Raw genomic sequence first — 19241 nt, 5'->3', positions numbered from 1 at the left:
GCGCTACCGACCTTGGGGTGCTGTCTCGTTTCCACGATCTGCAAGCCATCCGATTTCAGGCTGATCGCAACCTTATTAGCTGGTTGCCGTCCCGCATTTCCTAGAACAGACAGGCCTAATATAACGGACTGCCAGGTGCCTCAAGCAATCTCGGCATCACCAATCAATGCCAGACTCCTAAACAACTGCCACCGGAATCTGATTCACTTGCACGGCCGTCGAGCCGCTTGCCGTCAAGTCTTGTGCGCCGTGCTAACCGGGCCAACGCCTTGTCATCGACCGTCACCATGGCGCCGTCAGACAGAAATGCTCGCCAGTCCCTCGAGACGGTGACTACCTCCTTCCTCCTGGACAACCTCCACTGTCCTACCTGTGTCTCCACTGTCAAGAGCGTTCTACACGACTCCTGCGCGGATCATGTTAGATGGGTCTCACCGAACATCGTAACCTCTGTTGTCACCGTGGAACACGACTCAGCCGCTACCATTAAGAACATGACCGCCGCTCTCGAGGACGCCGGCTTCGAGGTCTCCGGTGTCACCTCCTCTGCCGCAGACTTTTCAGAGCTGGACGAGCTCGAACAACGCCCTCCAACTAGTAGCCGCAATGGCGAGGCAAGCAGACAAGATATATCCAGGCCGTCAGCAGCTCTCGGTAGGTGGATCAGTGCCTCTCGTCTAACACACAAGGGCAAAATGGTCCGACCACCGCAGGAGCACATACACCTGCTCAACTGTGAGCAGTGTCGCAAGACAAAGGAGACTGGTGTGGACGAGAAGACCATCATCGAGGGAAAGGATACTGCTTGTCATCCTGAAGAGTCAGCTCTGTCACACACTTCAAGTACTGCAAACCCACTAGACAGCTTAAAATCGCGCGAGGCCGTCATGTCGACCAAATCCTTCATAACCGTCGATACGGAGGAGAAGCTGCAAAATGTCTACCGAGCGACCCTGGCAGTAGGTGGCATGACCTGTGCTGCCTGCGTCAACACCATATCGAACGAGTTGGACAAGAAAGACTGGATCACCAAAGTATCCATCAACCTTGTCTCTAATTCTGCAACTGTTGAATTTGTCGGTCGAGAAAACACCGACAACCTCGTGGAGGCAATCGAGGACCTTGGTTATGACGCAACCATTGATAAGGTCGTTGACCTAGAGGAAGAGAAAGCCCCAAGCCAAGTGAGGACGGTTGAGATACTGGTCGACGGTATCTATTGTGGCCATTGCCCTAGCAGGGTATCTAGCAGTCTTGCCGGCTTCAGGCGGCATCTTGATGTTGTCAGCCAGCCAACGCCACAGCGTCCAATCCTGAAGGTCACTTACGTGCCCGAAGCTCCTCACTTTACGATTCGTCATATATTGGCTGCAATCGCTGCGACCGACCCCGCCATTGAAGCCTCCATATATCATCCACCAACATTGGAAGAACGTTCCAAGCAAATTCAGCGGAAGCATCAGCTTCAGATTCTATACAGAGTCGCCCTTACTGGAATCATTGCCATACCAACCTTCGTCATCGGCATCGTATATATGAGTTTGCTGCCGGACAGCAACATGACCAAGCATTTCCTTATGAAGCCATGGACTTCTGGAATAAGTCGTGCTCAAATGGCTCTGTTCATAATGGCCACCCCAGTATATTTCTTTGGAGCGGATCTCTTCCATCGCCGAGCCTTTAAGGAAATCAAGACTCTTTGGAGACCTGGGAGTCGAACTCCCATTTTACAGCGGTTCTATCGATTTGGAAGCATGAATACTCTGATGTCATTAGGTACGACCATTGCATATGTCTCTTCGGTCAGCCAGCTCATTGCCGCCGCCGCCAATCATCCGGAGGAGATCAGTGACACCAATTTCTATTTTGACTCAGTCGTCTTTTTGACATTCTTCTTGTTAATTGGTAGACTTATTGAGTCATACAGCAAGTCGAAGACTGGAGATGCCGTGGAAGCCCTTGGAAAGCTTCGCCCTACGGAAGCTACCTTGTTCGAGAAGCAAGGCGATAAAGAGAAGACGTCTGTTGTCGCGGCTGATTTGCTTGACTTTGGTGATGTTGTTCGTGTGCCTCATGGTGGCTCACCACCCGCAGATGGGACTGTGGTTCAAGGTGAGAGCAGTTTCGACGAATCAAGTCTAACTGGCGAGTCACATTTGATCAAGAAGAACCCCGGCGATCAAGTCTTCTCCGGGACAGTGAATAAGGACGCCCCCATACTCGTACAGATCACTGGCGTCTCGGGCCAGTCGATGCTGGACCAAATTGTCAATATTGTCCGTGAAGGTCAGACGAAGCGAGCCCCGATGGAACAAATTGCAGACCTACTCACAACATACTTCGTTCCTATCGTCACTTTCGTCGCCATTTTGACCTGGCTCATTTGGTTGGCAATGGGGTTGAGCGGAAGGATCCCATCCCATTATCTGGACGTCAGCTCCGGGGGTTGGGTCGCCTTCTCGCTGCAATTTGCTATTGCTGTCTTTGTGGTCGCCTGTCCCTGTGGACTGGGTCTCGCTGCTCCAACAGCAATCTTTATCGGTGGTGGAATGGCAGCGAAACACGGTATCCTTGCTAAGGGGGGCGGCGAAGCTTTCGAGAAAGCTAGTCGGATCGACTGTGTTGTCTTCGACAAGACAGGCACTCTCACCGTTGGCGGTCAACCCACCATAACAGACTCAGAGATCTTCCCTGATAGCACGGAAGTAAACAATAAGACTACCGAATCAATGCTAGCCGCACTCAAGGCTGTCGAGGATAATAGCAGTCATCCCATTGCCAAGGCTATCGTCACTTACTGTTCCGCGAAGGGGCTTGACACAAACGTCGTCGTCGAAAATCTCGAAGAAATACCCGGAAAGGGCATGAAAGCAGTCTACCGGACATTAACCCACGATAAATCTTTTGAGATCATCGTCGGTAACGAAGCGCTGCTGAAGGACTTCTCCGTCTCCATCTCTACAAAGGTCTCAGAAGCGCTTCAGAAGTGGAAGACTGAGGCCAAGTCCATTGCTCTCGCAGCCACAAAGCCCATATCATCTGAAAACGATGCCACCATCTCGCTTAAATGGTCAGTTGCGGCTGCTCTCTCTATATCCGATCCCATCCGGGAAGAGGCGCCGGCGATCGTTCGAGCACTCCAGTCCCGGGGCACTCGAGTCTGGATGCTCTCTGGGGACAACTCCGTGACCGCCTCAGCCGTGGCTGCGCGTATTGGCATTCCATCTGATCAGGTTATCAGCGGGGTTCTGCCAGCTCAGAAATCTGAGAAGATTACTTACTTGCAGTCAACACTCAAGGCCCGTGTTGGTCATGACTCTGAGTCCACGACTCGCCGCGCGACGGTTGCTATGGTTGGTGATGGCATCAACGATAGCCCTGCTTTAACAGCAGCAGACGTTGGCGTCGCCATTGGTAGTGGCAGCGATGTTGCCATCTCCTCCGCGGACTTCGTACTGGTCAAGTCAGATCTACGAGGCATTGTGACATTGCTTGATTTATCAGGTGCTGTCTTCCGCCGCATTAAATTCAACTTTGGGTGGGCGCTCATCTACAATGCCATTGCTGTCCCCGTAGCGGCGGGTGCGCTTTACCCCATCATGTCTAATGGCAAGCATGTCCGTCTCGATCCTGTATGGGCCAGTCTTGCCATGGCGCTGAGTAGCATCAGTGTTGTTACTAGCAGCCTGTTGCTTCGAAGTGGGTTGCCGCTCGTAGGATTCCGTGAAAGGACGGTGCAGGTGTAAGTGCGGCATAGAACCTTTTGAAGAAATGTGACAGGTTTCACGCTTCAGCTTTGAGCAGGTGGAACCGCGCGGATGACAGCATAGCATTTTCTATTTGGCTAATCATGGATTGATGAACTACAAGGGGCTTGGAGTTTGTTCAGGATGGTTGAAGGTTACGATTTCATGATGGGCAATGGCATTTAGTCTTAATATTCCAGACAAAGAAACTTGATACCCCTTAAATTGTAGCACCTTTACCGCGTTTCTTAAGCTGATATGATGTCTCGTTACCTTATGCTACACCTCGTCAGGGTAATGAGGGTCAATACTTTCTAAATTTCATTCTAATGTTCAGGACATATATGTTGAGACATGTAAAATCGTCTTGACATGTATTGTGATGCTTTTTATCAATTTACGGGCTATATAGCTTCGGTGTGGTGCACTGTCCACCAATATGATTACTTTCACTGCAATTTTAGCCTCTGGCAAGGCTCTTTAAACCCTTTTTCATCTGCTTGCCAGACAAGGCTGAGAATCATTCCGATTGGATCTCCGAAATAGATATGATCTTCCAACGTTAGATTGGGCCACAGTCGCTCGAGTTTACGATACTTGCAGCACTTGTTTTGTATATTCTTTTTCTTTTACCCATACGTGGTAGATATATGTGACCTTTGACTTGAAGTTTTAGACCAGACGTTGTTGTGTATGGCGGTCTTCTGTGAGATATGTCTCGCATCCTATGCAGACTTTGCCTCACGGCGCAAGATCCGCCCTCCCAGGCTCACGTATTTCATCGCAGAGTTTCTATGGCTCATGCGACTACATTATGAATCCTTCTCGGGCCACCTGAAAGTGATCTTGATATCCTTTATAGCCCTACACTCTTAGTAGGATGAAAAGTATTTCTGGGATTAATCTAGCTGAACTATCAATATTCATATTTGGTCACCTAAGTATAATAGTCGGAAATTAGTACTGAGGTGTTGAACACAGGGCTGGGAGTCTCTCGTACCTGGCGAATGACATCAAGTCGATGCAAAGGTACCTCCCCTGTAGGTCAGTGCTCTGCAATCAGAGACCTTCCCACCTTGCGAGTGAGGCCTCGGGATTGGTGCACTGCAATTATAGACCTTAGCAAGTCTTGAAGGAGGCCACGACTGTCAGCTGTCATCCAATGGCTATCAAATGGCAAGGGTTGTATCAGGGACAGAAAGGTCATTGGATTGATATTGCTGCAAGTAAGCTGCATTTCATTTTATTTTCTTCACTGCAATTTTAGCACCTGGCAAGACCTTGACTAGCTGCCCTCCATACATAGTATCTGCCTTGCTTGATCACAAAGCTGTTGAAATCGAACGTTATGGATGTGGCATGTAATCCTATTACCCCCTGATGATGCTGAAAAGCTCGCTGGAAGACATTTGGTATCTTGAACATCAAACAAGCACATAGCCCATTACGAGCGCCAGTGTTCTTTCACATTAGTCGCCTCCTCTAATCGAATCATGTCCCGTTCCCGGCCGACTGACCGTCTTCCTGAGTTTCTTGCTCCCCTTCGTATCAAAAAGACTCTTCACCTTGCGGAGCCGCGCCCAGCGTTCCTTATCCTTTGCATCGCGGGCCTTCTCATCCTCAAGGTCTGCCTCCTGCCCATCGGGTCCAGTAATAATGATCTGACTACCATCGCTCGTGCCAGCTCCCGCTGTTGTTGGGCGCCCTGGCGTCTCTGCCATAGTTGCTGTAGCAATCAACGGCCCATTAACGCTCTTTGCACTTCTGTGAGCGGTTGTCGTCCGGTTTCGTAGATAAGAGTCATTCTTCAACACCTGCACCAAAAGCTCCCAGCCAGGTTTGTCTGGGTCTGCAATGTCCACCTTGGACTTGTGTGTGCTAGCACCCGGATTCTTCTGCGCAGCGGCATTTTTCCACGGGCAGAAGAAACGGTGCTCTCGAACGGCATCGAGGTGGTCCATGGGAGCTGGCACGAGTACTGTATTCGTCTCGAGATCGACCTCCTTGCTCTTGAACATCCACAGCCCTAGTCGGCGCAAACATGTGTGACATGATGCAGAGTTGGGCACGGGACCAATCCGCGCGTTTGATAGACCCTGCCAACCGAGCACTGCTAGAGCCAGGGCTGTTCTATTTGGAGAAGACGAGGGCGGATTCGTCGTTGGGGGCGCAGGTTCTGTGAAGAAGTTCTTGGGAAGATAGCCTAGAACAAGGCCAACATCGAGGCCTACTGGGAGTCGTAGGTTGAACTCATAAGGTAAAAAGTCTTTCCGCGCACATAGCTCGTCATATCGTTGCCGCAGGCCTTCCAACGCTGTTTTCGGATTTGCGAGCGGTAGTCGCAGCAGGGAATCATCGCAACCTCGTTTCCTCCACAAGCAGTCCTCCTGATGGTACGTGACAATTAGCTCCGCGTACTTTTCCACCAGCGCTTCCTCAATCTCTGAAGCCACCAGCACAGGCACTTCCTTGCCGTCCACTTCCTTTCGGTTCAACTTGACGACCAGCTCTTTGTTACAGAGCGTACATCTCACGCGTTCTTTGCCTTGGCATGTCCACCCTCGCTTCGCCCATTCCACTTCATTAACCCGGTCGGGCTTTGGTGTCCAGTCTGTCAGCTCCTGGAAGCTAGCCAGGCGCTTTAAGAGCTGATCTCGGTCTCCAGGACAATATTTCGGCGCAACTGTCTTCTCGTCCTTGCCATTGGCGCTCCATTTTCTTAATACAACATTCGAAATGGTCGTCTGTCCGTTCGCGGGTCGTGGTGCAAGCGGTCCATCGCCGGGTGTTGTCGAGCCAGGTAGGCCCAATCTGCGGCGCTTCAGCAAAACATCCGAATCGTTGGTGTTTGTCCGCGACAAGGGGTCGCGAGAGAAGAGCATCGTGGTCGAGTCTGCGCCGATTGGGGATACACCGTCTCGCGAAGGACGAGGAAGGGAAGAGGAGGAGGCATTATTCGAGTCAGAGGTGGAAAGGGGGGTGGACGATTTACTGCCGATCCCCTGGAGGAGGGCATTGAATTTGCGCTTCGTTGCATTCATCTTGATTGTGGTTGTGCCGCCCCAGTCAGACGCCTTGGGTTTTGGTACCTGTTTTAAGCAGGTGCGGGAGGAGATGACTGGGTATCTCAGCACCTGGCCAATATTCTCGTGTCTATATGCCCTCGATTGTCCGTTATATCTACCGCCCAAGGATTCTGGGTGTCTTTTCTTCGAATGGCGAATGGGCGACTGTTGCGGGCGTCTACAGAAGGAGAACAGCAACCAAAAGATAGATGGTTGCACATCAACAAAGACGCTGAGTGGGCACCTTCCAATGCCGGCGGCAGCTGCCCACCTGAACTAATGTTAGGTCCCCTGTCAATATGAGAGATAGGCAGTGCCCCACCGCCTACGGCCTTACATAAGCACCGTTTGTTCCACTCAACAGCTCTAAAACCTCAAGAAAAATTATGGAATTGGAAATTCTGACCTCCTTCCACAAAATCGCGGGCTGTCCTTAATGGAGCACAATCCATACATGATCATGCCTCCCCTCGTCGCTGCCTGGCAAGCAGCACTGCTATGAGGAGATGGTAAGCATTTAATTTCTACTTCTTACACCTCTCTGCAATGATGACAAACTTTTCCATTAAGAACGGCCAACTGAAAGTCAAACCCATGTTGATTCATTTTTTATCAAGCTCAACAGTCTGAGATGCACTCTTGTTATGCTTCAAAGTCATTCAATATTGTTATTGTAACAAGATAGCTAACTGACGAACTACAGATACCGTCATATACTGTGTATACGAAAATAAAATGCTGTTCATCATGCTATTTTCTCGAACCAGATCAGTCCGTCCACAAGCCCTGACAGGTTTTGCCATTCAATCCCCAGTGATTTGACCTTCCCGTCTGGCCCGATCGTGAATTGAGCCGGCGCAAATCCCTTCAAGACAGTAGCAGGGCCATCAGAAAAATATGTGTACATCATCCAGTGCTCGCCGGAAATGTGTTCAAACTGGCAGAAATCCTTCCAGGTTGCCTGGTTCCTAGCGGCAACAAGCTCGATCTTCGGCTTCTCGGCCCTAGCAGCGTCGGTGGCTGGCTCCAATGTCATGTTCATATATCCCGGATGGAAGTAAGTTCCCGTGTAATTCTCCAGCGGCAGAGCTCTCGGCAAACCTGGTGTTGGACGATCCGGATAGATCTCCTCCAATGCATTGTCGACCTTCGCGCGAAGCCTATTTTCGGCTCCTAGCCACCTGTTTCGTGTGAGCTACCATTCAACCAGCCTTCCAGACCCATGCAGTGACATACTTTTCAGTCCAATTGTATCTATCGGCCTCGGCAATGCCCAGCTTCTTATAAATCAGATCCCAGACAACGATCTCTCCAACCGCGTTCGAGCTGAAAGCGGTGTTGCCGAAGGTGACCACTCCAAACTTCTGATCCGGTAGGATATACACCTCTGCACCATACGCATCTAGGACATGTGGGGTCAGTAATTGACTTCTCAGGACAGTGAAAGAGGAGGGAGATGCTGAATCGAGGTGTCTCGAGAGTGAATGTCCAGCTAGTGACCGTGTATTTGTCTCGTTTACACGAGATATGGCTAAAAGAAGTGAGTTTAGACTTCAGAGGCTACTTACGCATCCCACCGGAGTGTGTCCAAACGCGGTGGCCCTTGTAACTCGACGTCCACCACCCAAATGCATAGCCAGACGGCGTGTCGTAGGCCCCGGGCTCGTCCGACACGAAGACCCGCGGCGTCTTGAACGCCCTGTGCGCCGCCTTGGGCAACGGAGCCGCCTCCTCGACGAGACAGCGCAGCCACTTTGCGTAGTCGCGGACGCTCGAGATGATCGACCCGGCGCCAGTGACCTCCTCCAGGGGCATGTACGGCACCGTGCCGAACGAGCCGTTCTTCTCGTCCCAGTAGTAGCCCGCGGCGAAGTGCTCCGGCGCGGCCAGCCCGTCCTCGAGCGTGAAGTACGTGCCTGCCATGCCCAGCGGTGCCCAGATCCACTCGCGCAGCAGCGAGCCCAGGAAGCGTCCGCCCGTTAGCGTCTCGACGACGTGCGACGCGGCCGCGTACATCAGGTTGCAGTATTGGAACTTGGTCCGCGGCGGCGCCGTCAGAGGGAGATGCCGCAGACTGCGGACGACGTCGCGGGGCGTCGCCGTGTGCTCGCCGTCGTACGACCGCGCCAGCGCCTTGTCGTGGGGTGGCATCCCCGTGCGGTGAGACAGGGCGTCCTCGATCGTTATGTGCGTCGTGGACCACTCGTCCATCAGCACGAAGTCGTCGCGGATGACATTGGCGATCGGCGTCGTCCACGAGAGTGGCTCGGCGGGAAACGAGGATGTCGTGTAGTTCCCAGACTCGATCATGAGTGCCAGGGCGGCGGCGAGAAACGCCTTGGTCGTGCTGGCGCCGTAGAAGAGCGTGTCAGGCTCCACGCGAATGTCTGGGTAGGTCGCGATGCCATAGCCCTTGCGAAGAATAAGTATAGATCATCACGTTGGATGCTCGCAGACGGCTCAATGGAGCCCGCCTTCCTCATCCTTTGACCCCTAATTCCATTCCTTATGAATAGCGCTTGCTAGAGTGCAGTAGAGCACTTGCTCATTACAACAATTTGGGATCTCTTCTCTTCATCCATTGATTTGCAAGATGAATATAAAGTCCCACCAGAGCTTTGAGAAACATGAGCAGCTCACTTCAAGCCATGTGTCGTCCCCGTCGACAACTCCAATTGATAGCCCTGGAACGTGCCATTGCTCCAAGAGCTTCACAACATGCTTCCCAAAGTCAGGTGTGAGCGGATTGGTGCTGCCGCTCAGGGGTTTCTGTTGCTCTGCTGCTGTGGTAACGCCGTTGAGGGCAAAAAAACCCAAGCACAAATATACAGAGTTCAGCATCCTCGCAGTTGGTCCCCAAATGCATTCATAGAGTAGAATTGGTCTGTAGATGGTCCAACGCAGATATATACTTAGGTATAAGACAGGGTGAGCGCGGGGTAACAGTGCGCGGCGTTGAGTCACTGAGAGCTTCACAGCTGCCTGATATGGCATGACTGGAAGCCATTGCATGGACTCGTTTTCAATGAGAGCGACAGCTGTCAATAAGCAGCTAGTATCACAAACATGTTAACACTCCAATTCTTCTTGGACGCATGTTGGTTAGAAACAAGACGCCAAATAGAGACATGCACTCTGAGGTACGGATAACAATATAATTGTCAGATCAAAAGGGTATATACACATCGACCAATCCGGTTCTCCCCTATTCCTCTGCAACAACCAATTGTCTTGCACTTGGCCGAGAATACCACTTTACGAAGACTTACACATCAGTCTAATTCATATCTCGTGCTTTATTCAACTAATCTGTATCGTCGAACACAACTAGAGCCTCCGGGGTTCGTGACGGAGCTCTGCTGTTGATGCCACATAAGATATCCACGATTATCCCCTGTTCTTCCGATGCTCGACTCCTATCATTCGTTGGCCATACCACGCAGGGCATGATTATCGTACTCCTCATAGATGGAACCACCCAGTGGAATAGTAGCAATACCCAGGTGGTTCGCAGGTGTAATGTACATCTAAAATGTGATCCTCGGACTTCGTGCACGATGGGGAGAAGAGGTTTTTGAGGGTTATCCACAGACCACAAAAACGGTAAGTGTTCTGACACTGACTGTTCTGACATCGCCCGTCAGGACTATGAGTACCGATCGGCGTGAGATGGGTAGTTGATACTAGAGTTCCTCGTCGCTATCTTCTTGCTTAACAGCCGCTGCGGGCGGAAGTGCTGGCGAGGCCTGATTTTTCTGAGCTGCCTCCGCTTTGGCAAGGATATCACCCAGCTGTGGTGTTTCTCGTCGTGACGAATCGCCATCAAAGATGCTGGCCCGCTGCTTCTTGAGGGGGCTACCGACAATAGCATCATCTGGGACGCTCTTGCTAAGCAATGATGCTGCAGAAGCGCCCGGTATAGGTTGGCCGATGGCCGAAGTCGAATCCGACGGTGTGCTCTCGCCGAATGGACCTGTGCTTGGAGATTTCCTGCTGGATATGCTTGCGCTCTCCGGCTCTGCGGAGAGTTGTCTCTTCAGCTATACGAGAGGTTAGCCAAGATTGAAGGGGCGCTGTTTTTGAAAAGCCAATACGTACGCGTATCCTGTTTACACCGTCGGCAAGCTCACCAGAGAATGTCGCATCATCGGGACCGACAAGCTTGGTCTTATCCTCCTTCTCGTCAATGTCCTCCATCTTACCCAAGATTGCATCACTGTCGTCATCGTCGTCGCTGTCTTCGTCCATTGCACCGCCGGCGCTCCCGTTGCTCTTCTTCCGCGACTTTCTTCGTCTCGCCGACTCCGTGTCTTGGTCTCTGAAAGCCGAGAAGCCTACCGTTCCAGTTGTTTTCAGAGGCCCAAGAGTGGAGAAGTCTAGTTGAGCAGATCTTCGCTTCGCTGCACTGGGAGTAGTTTGCTGTCCCTTAGACGAAGGTAGGATGCCCACTTTCTGTAGTTGACCTGCAAAATTGCTTAGCTCTTGGCCAGAAGAAGCATAACTTGAATGGATTCACTTACGCTCGCCACGGTAGAAGAATGTGAAGGTGGCATATGGCTTGTCAGGGCCGTCAATGCCAGTCACTGTCTGGGTGCTGATTGTCTTCGGATCGAGCGTCTTGGGTTTAGCAAAACTAGTAGTGTGCTCAACATCCGCGTCTACACCATTGGAATTCCCAGCTCCAAACTCGTCGTCATCATCATGAGCATCGAACTGCGGTGAGTACTCGCCCTTCTTGATTTCGCCACTAGCTATCACTCGGAACATGGCAACCTTGATCTGGCCTGTCGCCTCGGGTATATCGTCATCGTCGGATAGAGAATCAGAATCATCCTCGTCAAATACTGCTTCAACTGGGGAGCCATCGTCATTGCCGTATCGTAGTGTGTCCCGAGTACCGTCCTTCTTCTCGAATTCCATACCGTTGCCCTCTTCAGCTGCACGCTGTCTCCGGCGACGTTTCTCGAACTTCTGCCTTCGCTTCTCCAACTTCTCTGCCGCATCGTGACCCTTGAGGTCCAGGCCGTTAAGCCATCTCTCCAAACCAACCTCTCGGAAAAGGAACTCTCTCTCGGCAAGACCACCGCCCTCGGCATCAGGTACCTGAACCCATCTGCTGTTGACCCACGTCTCCTCTCCCGGGCGGAGCAGCGTAGCAACCTCTTCCTTGCTCCGGCCGTCGAAGTAGATGTATGCAGCGATCGTCTCGTTGTCCGAGTTCGTCATCTGTATGTAGGGACTGACGACCCCATTGTATTTACCCCGCTCACCGCTCTGCGACGGAAGCTGTCCAACGACCTGCGGTTTTGGATACGGATTTGCCTCTGTGGCCTTTGGAGTCGAGTACGGGATCGGTAGGCCTGGTGTGAGGAGAGTGATGGAGATGGCGAATTTGGCAGGCTCGGCCTTGTTCGACTCGCCGGTGACGTTAGGCTGTGGGACGGGGATGTAGCTGCTGATCCGCGAGAATCGAGACTGTTTCTGCATGCCATACTCGGGAAGCGGGGATCCATTTGCATGGATGCTCACCGCAATGCCCTTGAAGCAGGGCATCGTGGCGTTGTAATGATGTTCCTCTTATGTGTAATCCGCGAAGCTTATGTGGATCGAAGGCGGCCGTCTGATGATCGAAGTCCCGAGGTCAACACAAGCTAAGATGGTAGAATTGAATAAGCCTGATTGAGTTACTGGCAAAGCAGAGCGGGCGCCGACAGTGATCAAGGAATTGCTTGTCGAGATTGTGGAAAGACGGCCCCACGAGGTGGAAACAGCGCCTTCGGTAGGATTTGCGGTCGAGCACAGCTGCTTTCCACCCGGCGCGGAGAAGCACGGTTCGGCAGACAAAAGTATGGACTGCCCACGTGGGCTGGATGGAATCGTGGTAACGGCACAGTAATCACGGCGACATGGATATGGAGGAAGGAGGACGTGTTGTGTCGTAGTAAGAAGAGACTCTCGCTTGTCCAAGAGGAGTGCCCTGGGAGCAAGGGAGCCTGGCGAGTGAGGCTGAAGGCGAGGTAGGTGAAAGCTTTCTCAGGCAGATGAGGAGGCGTCCGTCCCGAGCAGACTTGGAAGTCAGTCAAGTAGGTAGGTAGGCAGGTAGAATACGCAACGCAAGACAAGGCAAGGTACCGTACGGTACGGCAGGCTATGATATGGTAAGGTAACGTAGGGAAGGTAAGGCCGGGCCTCGAAAAGTATTTCTCCGCACAGCAACGACAGTGAGTGAGTGCATGGGCTTTTGGGCGGGGGGATTGAACAGCACAGCAGAGCACAGACAGTAGTCGGAGAGGGTCCTTGGGCGGTGAGCAAAGACGCGAGACCTACACTACACCATTTCTCCACAGTATGCAGACATATCTACCTAACTAAGTGCACATGTGCAAGCAAGATTCACTGTGCTAGAGGGGTTAATAAGCTAAGGTAAGGTGTTACCTAGGTTGGTGTTAGGTGAAGTAAACCTGTAAACCTTACGTTCGTCGATTTCTTTCCCACCTAACACTTCACTATTACACGATCTGAATTCCCTGGAGAATGGGAACCACGGGTAAGGCTCCTTGGTTGGTGGGTCCCGGCCCCTCCTCAACTGTGAGGTTCAATGGCAAGTAAGACACCAACCATCACCACCACCACCAACATGACCTCGAACTGTTGAGATGTCTCGCGCACGTGCCTCTACAAAGAACACACAAGGCCCCTCTCTGCTGACATTCCCCTTCGAAACAACCTCCTTGGAAACCAGCTGGCGCTAGTAAACACCACAACCATATGGCATAAGCCACTGCAGCGAATATTGCTTTTGAAGATAGATGACGGCAAACACGCTCCGGAATGTCTCTCAAGTCTCCAGAGCTATGCTCACCGGCTCCACAGAAGCCACATCCGTCGTCATAGTGGATTGGTCAGTCACAAGGGCCGCTCCGTCGAATGTGACCATCTGTATGCCTCTTGGCCAGCTACCGCGAGTCAGGTCTAAGCTATCCCGAAACTGAAATCGAACCTAGAAGGGGCTTCACTTGCTGAGACGGCATATGTATTGTCGCATTGTCATGCTCAACTACAAAGTGATATCGTCATGTTTGCCATACTGTCACATGTCTATCTGTTTTAGACCAATCCACACTCATTATTCATAAAATAGCAGGGCATTCGGTCTCAAGCAAAAGATGTACCCCCGATCCTCATATCCTACACGAGCAAGATTATGATGACCTGCCTCGAGATGACCGTCTTCTAAGGCTGCTTCCGTCCCTATCACTGTAGCTCGTCCCAATGCCCGAGTCCCCCCGCCAACGGCCCTGCTCGTCCTCCTCATCGTCTTCGTCGTCGGCCTCGCCGCCAGCAGGCGCTATGTTCGCCAGCTCACTGCTCTCCGCCCCCGGCTCTTCCTTGACCGAGGGCTCGTAGCGCAATGGCGGCTGCCGGCTCGAGGTGGGGAACGTCATGGGCACGTCCTCGTCCGTGCCGGACTTGCTGTTCCCTTCCGTCTTGACCACGGCGCCGCCGCCGCCCGTTCGGTCGGGCTCGATCTTGAGCTTCTCCTGCTCGGACGGCCCCGCGAACAGCATGCTCAGCGCCACCCAGCCCGCGATCATGAAGCCCATCTCGCACAGCCAGAACAGCGTGGTGAAGACGAAGAACGACGTGATCCAGTACTTGTGCATGATCCACCGCAGCCCGTAGAGCTGCGCCGTGATAGTGACGCTGACGGAGTACACCTGTAGCGACTGGCCAGCTTGGATGTCCAGTGCAAGAGATGTCGGCATCATGCCGCCCTCTCTGAACCGTAGCTTCTCCACCATGGGAACAACCAATGTCACCTTTTCCGAGGCCGGGAAGACGATGTGGTAGGCGAGAAAGAGCAGGCGCGAGGCAAGTGACACGAGAGGGTCTGTGTAGGGCAGTATCGCCGGACGTGTAGAAGTATAGAGCACCGTCTTCCCTTCAAATGCGCTGGATGGGCCCGGTGGGTTGGGCTGGGTTATAGCTGCAGCAATCTTACTCGGTGCGGCTTCCAGGAGGTGTAAGGCGATCATGAAGTTGCCTCGGTCGAGATTTGGGCGAGACCGAGGGAGGTTCAAGGTCACGGTTATATCATAATCTTGCAGGTCCTTCAAATTCTTGTCCGCAAGGGAGGCGACGCCGTAAGGGTTGAGCTCGTAGCTGGCAGCTGTTAGCCTTGCTGTCATCGGACAACATGACGAAGAGAGGGGCACAAAGGTATCTGTATAAACCGCGAAAGACGAACCCATATTGCAGATGCACTGGAACTGTAGTGACCTGGTCAGGCAGGAAATTGTGGTAGAAGAGCAGGTATGCAATTGCAGCTAGCCCGAAGAGTATCGTGGAGCTGGCGACGATGAGCACCGTGTTGACCAAGGTTCGTTGTGCTTTCTTAGATGTCACAGCATCGTACGTGTTGCGCGCAAACTCCTGATAAGCGCACGATACATTAGCTTCGAAAGCAGGTGAATGCTTGTGACTTGACTTGACATACCATTTTCCCAGGAGAAGCGGCGCCAAAAGGCGCGAAGACTTGAGGTGTTGAAGAGCGCCCGATCGAGAGGTTGAAGTGGGAGTTTGGAGAGCTCGACCCGCCGAAAGCTACCGAGCTCTTAGGTGCCGGCGCCTTTTTCAGGAATGACGTGTGGGACGACCGAGGTGTGCCACTGACCCCTGTAACATCGCCCGCGCCGCTGTAATTGGCCCAGGGGTCCTCATCCATGGCAGAACTCCCTCCAGTTTGCCCAGCAGGAAACATCATGAGTCTTGACATTTCAGTTGATGAAGGTGCTCTAGATTGATCTTGCTCTCTCTCTCTCTCTCTCTCTCTCTCTCTCTACGAAAGGAAGGGTGGAATTAGTCTCTTTATACATACAAGTCTCAGGTCTCATTATGAAGCATAGTGGGATATCGTCCTTGTTAGCATATGCAAAGACCCGATCACATGTCACAATATTATACGCAGAGGCTGCTTGAAGAAGCAGGGTGTAAGGTAATGTATTTTGAATTTGACAGACTCCCTTGACCATATCAACTCACTACGTTATTTAGACAAATGCAACCTTTCCAGTTGATGCAGTTCCCCAGAGTGACAAAAGCTGCAAAACCAAATCGCCTGCATTGAAGACAAAGAAGGCAAACATTATGTTCGTGCATTTCAGCATACTTCCTTTTAAGATGGGCCTCCATTATGGGCACTGCTCAACAAGCTTGGAGATAGTTGCTGGGGACCAGCCCAATGTGTCCGTTTCCTCCGTGAATTTGGGCCTCCCACCATCCATCGTCCTGATGACGGAGGACGGCGAGAACGTCACCCTTTGCAAAGCCGAGCTCTTCTGGAATTGCAGCTTGGTATACATACAATGCACGGGCTAATACTTAATATCAGTACTGTGAGGAACATAAATAAGGATATGACAGGAAAAATACTCACCAAAGTGCATGATAGGTCGTCCTTCCGGTGTGTAGTTTCGGCTGGGGTCAGCAACGCTCTTGCTTCGCTGTCTCGATGCGGACTGAACTGGCCCAGAGCCTTCGTACAGGCTCATTCCCCGCTGGCCCGAGCTTGTACCAGGTCGGCTGCCCCGTCCTCGCTGAGACCCATAGCCGTCTTCAGGTGCTGGAGCCAACTGCATGGCCATATCGTTATGGCTGCTACCCGGCCTGCCATATTCGCCCCTGAAGGGAGAGGGCGAAGCTGCTCGAGCCATGTCATTGGGCGAGTTCTGACGGTAGTAACCCTGGTCAGAATCTCGCTTTGGAGTCATGGACATTTGCGAGCCGTTTCGCTGGCTTCCACTGTAAGGATTGGGTGAGGCCGACCTATGTGACATGCGAGGATCTGAGTTCATGCCAGGCCTAGGAGAAACACTCCGCGGTGGAGCCGGAGACGCTGCTCGAGGCATGCCATTACCTCTGGTGCTGGGCCGCGTTGGTGTGCCGTAGCCACCTGATCCTGGTCGCTCGGCACCGAACATGTTTCTCGTCTGCTGAGTGTATTTCTGTGATGTCTGCTTCATTGCTTTGGAGGTGACTGCTGGCGATGGCACACCCAAACGCTGAACCTGCACTTGCTGGTCATAGGATGGAGGTGGTGTACCTCGCTGTGCTGCTGCAACTGCACTACTGCCCCTGGGCGGGACAGAGCGAGAGAACGATTGCGCGCCTGGCGCTGGTGTCGCGATACCATGATAATGGTCTGCCGAAACTCTCACGGATGATTGCTTGCCTACAGTGACACCTTTGAGCTCTGCAAGCGCTAGTGCAATGGGATCATCATCCGGAGCTGCTGGCTCGTTGGCGGGAGCTTTCTTGTCTCTGCCGGGGGTCGTCACAGGAAATACGTTGTTCCCGACATTGAGTGCCAAGCTGGCATTTGCATCGATAGGATCAGGGCTGGCAGTCCGTTCCTGCAGCAGATTCTGAGCATCGCCAGTATACAATTGGGGACGGCTTGAGTTAGATCCTCCAAGATGCCATGTGTTTCGGTTGTTCGGTGCAACCTCTTTGGTGCTCTTGCGCCTGAATGGGCTGTGATTCTGGAAGAAACCGCTCTTTTTCTTCAACACCTTCTTTTCTGCGACGGGAGGCGCAATAGGCTCCTGCTTTACAGGAGATACCATCCCGCTTGGTGGTTCTTGACTAGAGAACGAGGTGGGATTGGAATAGTCGCTATTCTCATCACGGCTGACAGGTCGCTGGGACCCAGACTGAGAACTGAGTTGGGAGCTCAAGTCAGAAGTTGGTCGGGTGCGACAAAGCATTGTCATTCCATCCATAGGGTAGGGATCGTGAGGCACGGCAGCAAACTCGTTGGGATCATATGGTGGCCTGCCTTGCGAGACCGGCATCTGATATCCATCGGGTGGCATCTGTCGAGATCGCTCCTGAGGCTGCATAACCGGCAGTGGCATCTTCTGAGGCGTCATTGTTTGTTCCCGGCTGGGAGGTGTGCCGGGGTCACCGTGACCAAGGTCTCGAGCTAGAGCCGAAGCAGGATCATGGTGTGACTCGTAGGTAGACGGCTGTGGAGAAGATGACCGGAAGGCAGGATTAATGCTTCTAGGGAATTGAGCCACAGAGTAATTCTCATCCTCTGAAGCCTCTGACTGGGAATCAACATCGCCTCGACAGAAGTTGATGTATTTAGGAGGGTCTGGGATTTCCTGTCCTGTTCCCCTTTCCTTGATGAAGTTGACAATGTCTCTCTCGACCTCCATTTTCTCCAGAGATAGGCGGATCTTCTCGCATGATGCGTCGTCGCTAACGCACACAGTCGATGCGATATTAGCGAAAGTCCACAGGCTACTCTTCGTGAAGTCCAGTCGCTCCTCCTCAAGATCTTGGAACTTGTCGGCGGCAGCCTTCCACTCTCTATTCCAGCGAGCAGTCGTCTCTTCCAGGGCCTTTACGGCATTTTCGTACTCGGTATTTGACGTTGCAAGGCTAATCTGGGTCTTCTCGAGCTTTGCCTTATTCTTTCGCTCTTCTTGACCCATAACCATGTGTCCTTGTGCAAGGTAGCCCTTAATTTTCAAGCACTCCTGTTCGTAGCGATCCCGAGTCTACCATTGTATTAGAATTGGTCTTCCTACCCGTACATTCATGGCACTACTTACCTTGTTCACTTGTTGGGTCTGTTGAACTTTGACTTTGAGCAGCTTCTCAATGGTGTTTTGGACAATCTTGCGTCGCTCTTTCATGCCGCCAGCGAAGGCAGCTAACGGTTCCTCAAGCTCACTCTTCATCTGAGCAGCGATATTCTGATGCTGCTTGGCCATCGCTTCCACCTCGCCCCTTACAGTATCGAGTGACGTTTTGAGGGTACCCATCTCCTGGGATCCAAGGGATTTGCGGCAGAGCGACAGCAGCTTCCGAGAGTATTCATCTTCGATTGATGCTCGTGCTTGAACCACCGAGTTAGCTTTGCACAATGCGACCGGCTCCTAGGCATTAGATTCTTACAGTTGTAGAATGATCGTAGCTCATCGCATGTCTGTTTCGCAGCATGCATGCGCTCGAACATAGGTCCGACGCCGGCGTCATCTTTGCCCCAGAAGTTGTTCGCAACTGCAGAAATGTCAGTCTCGTAACCTATGAGTTACCGTTACGAATCATCGCATACAGGATAGGGCGACCGTTGGCCCGTCGGTCGTGACTGCTGGCATTGTGCCTTGCAGGTCGATGGGCCTTGGTCAATGACACGGATTGCTCGTTGCGCAGATATATGGGTGGTGTATCGATGCTTCTTCGTGGATGATGACGACGGTGTCGCGCCAGGCTTCCCGCGACTTTCTAGAGTAGTAGAGCGGAATTGATTTCAACGTGATACCTTAGTAGCGTTGTAATAGCTGGCTGTAGTAATATCCTTTGGAATGGGATGGCGGCTGGAGTTGTAGGGTGGGTTGTCTGGTTGTTTAGTCGGGTT

General features: G+C 52.3%; 6 protein-coding genes across 6 annotated transcripts; 1 reads left to right on the top strand and 5 right to left on the bottom strand.

Moving 5' to 3' along the window:
- Positions 1–287: 287 nt before the first annotated feature.
- UCRPA7_740 (putative copper-transporting atpase 1 protein) lies at positions 288–3746 on the top strand (the record flags this gene model as incomplete). The annotated part of the gene is made up of 2 exons (XM_007913333.1): positions 288–1212; positions 1777–3746. The coding sequence occupies 2 exons, from the start codon at positions 288–290 to the stop codon at positions 3744–3746; spliced, it is 2895 nt and encodes a 964-aa protein (XP_007911524.1).
- Positions 3747–5215: 1469 nt separating this feature from the next.
- UCRPA7_739 (putative c3hc zinc finger domain-containing protein) lies at positions 5216–6787 on the bottom strand (the record flags this gene model as incomplete). Its single annotated transcript, XM_007913332.1, has 1 exon — positions 5216–6787. The coding sequence occupies one exon, from the start codon at positions 6785–6787 to the stop codon at positions 5216–5218; it is 1572 nt and encodes a 523-aa protein (XP_007911523.1).
- A 769-nt stretch (positions 6788–7556) lies between these two features.
- Positions 7557–9652, bottom strand: UCRPA7_738 (putative penicillin-binding protein; the record flags this gene model as incomplete). Its single annotated transcript, XM_007913331.1, has 4 exons — positions 7557–7992; positions 8048–8213; positions 8380–9223; positions 9641–9652. 4 exons carry the CDS (start codon positions 9650–9652, stop codon positions 7557–7559), a joined length of 1458 nt encoding a protein of 485 aa, XP_007911522.1.
- Positions 9653–10494: 842 nt separating this feature from the next.
- UCRPA7_737 (hypothetical protein) lies at positions 10495–12298 on the bottom strand (the record flags this gene model as incomplete). Its single annotated transcript, XM_007913330.1, has 3 exons — positions 10495–10851; positions 10910–11274; positions 11332–12298. The coding sequence occupies 3 exons, from the start codon at positions 12296–12298 to the stop codon at positions 10495–10497; spliced, it is 1689 nt and encodes a 562-aa protein (XP_007911521.1).
- Positions 12299–14013: 1715 nt separating this feature from the next.
- On the bottom strand, positions 14014–15311 carry UCRPA7_736 (putative tubulin-tyrosine ligase protein; the record flags this gene model as incomplete). The annotated part of the gene is made up of 3 exons (XM_007913329.1): positions 14014–14974; positions 15060–15244; positions 15309–15311. The coding sequence occupies 3 exons, from the start codon at positions 15309–15311 to the stop codon at positions 14014–14016; spliced, it is 1149 nt and encodes a 382-aa protein (XP_007911520.1).
- A 704-nt stretch (positions 15312–16015) lies between these two features.
- UCRPA7_735 (putative cell division control protein) lies at positions 16016–18981 on the bottom strand (the record flags this gene model as incomplete). The annotated part of the gene is made up of 5 exons (XM_007913328.1): positions 16016–16185; positions 16764–18378; positions 18433–18719; positions 18779–18883; positions 18939–18981. 5 exons carry the CDS (start codon positions 18979–18981, stop codon positions 16016–16018), a joined length of 2220 nt encoding a protein of 739 aa, XP_007911519.1.
- Positions 18982–19241: the final 260 nt, after the last annotated feature.

The sequence above is a fragment of the Phaeoacremonium minimum genome (assembly GCF_000392275.1).
Source record: "Phaeoacremonium minimum UCRPA7 unplaced genomic scaffold PA7_03_scaffold_40, whole genome shotgun sequence".
In the NCBI taxonomy this organism is placed as follows: Eukaryota; Fungi; Ascomycota; class Sordariomycetes; order Togniniales; family Togniniaceae; genus Phaeoacremonium; species Phaeoacremonium minimum.
The sequence above is the reverse complement of the archived record's forward strand: the minus strand, read 5'-3'. Positions and strand labels throughout refer to the sequence as shown.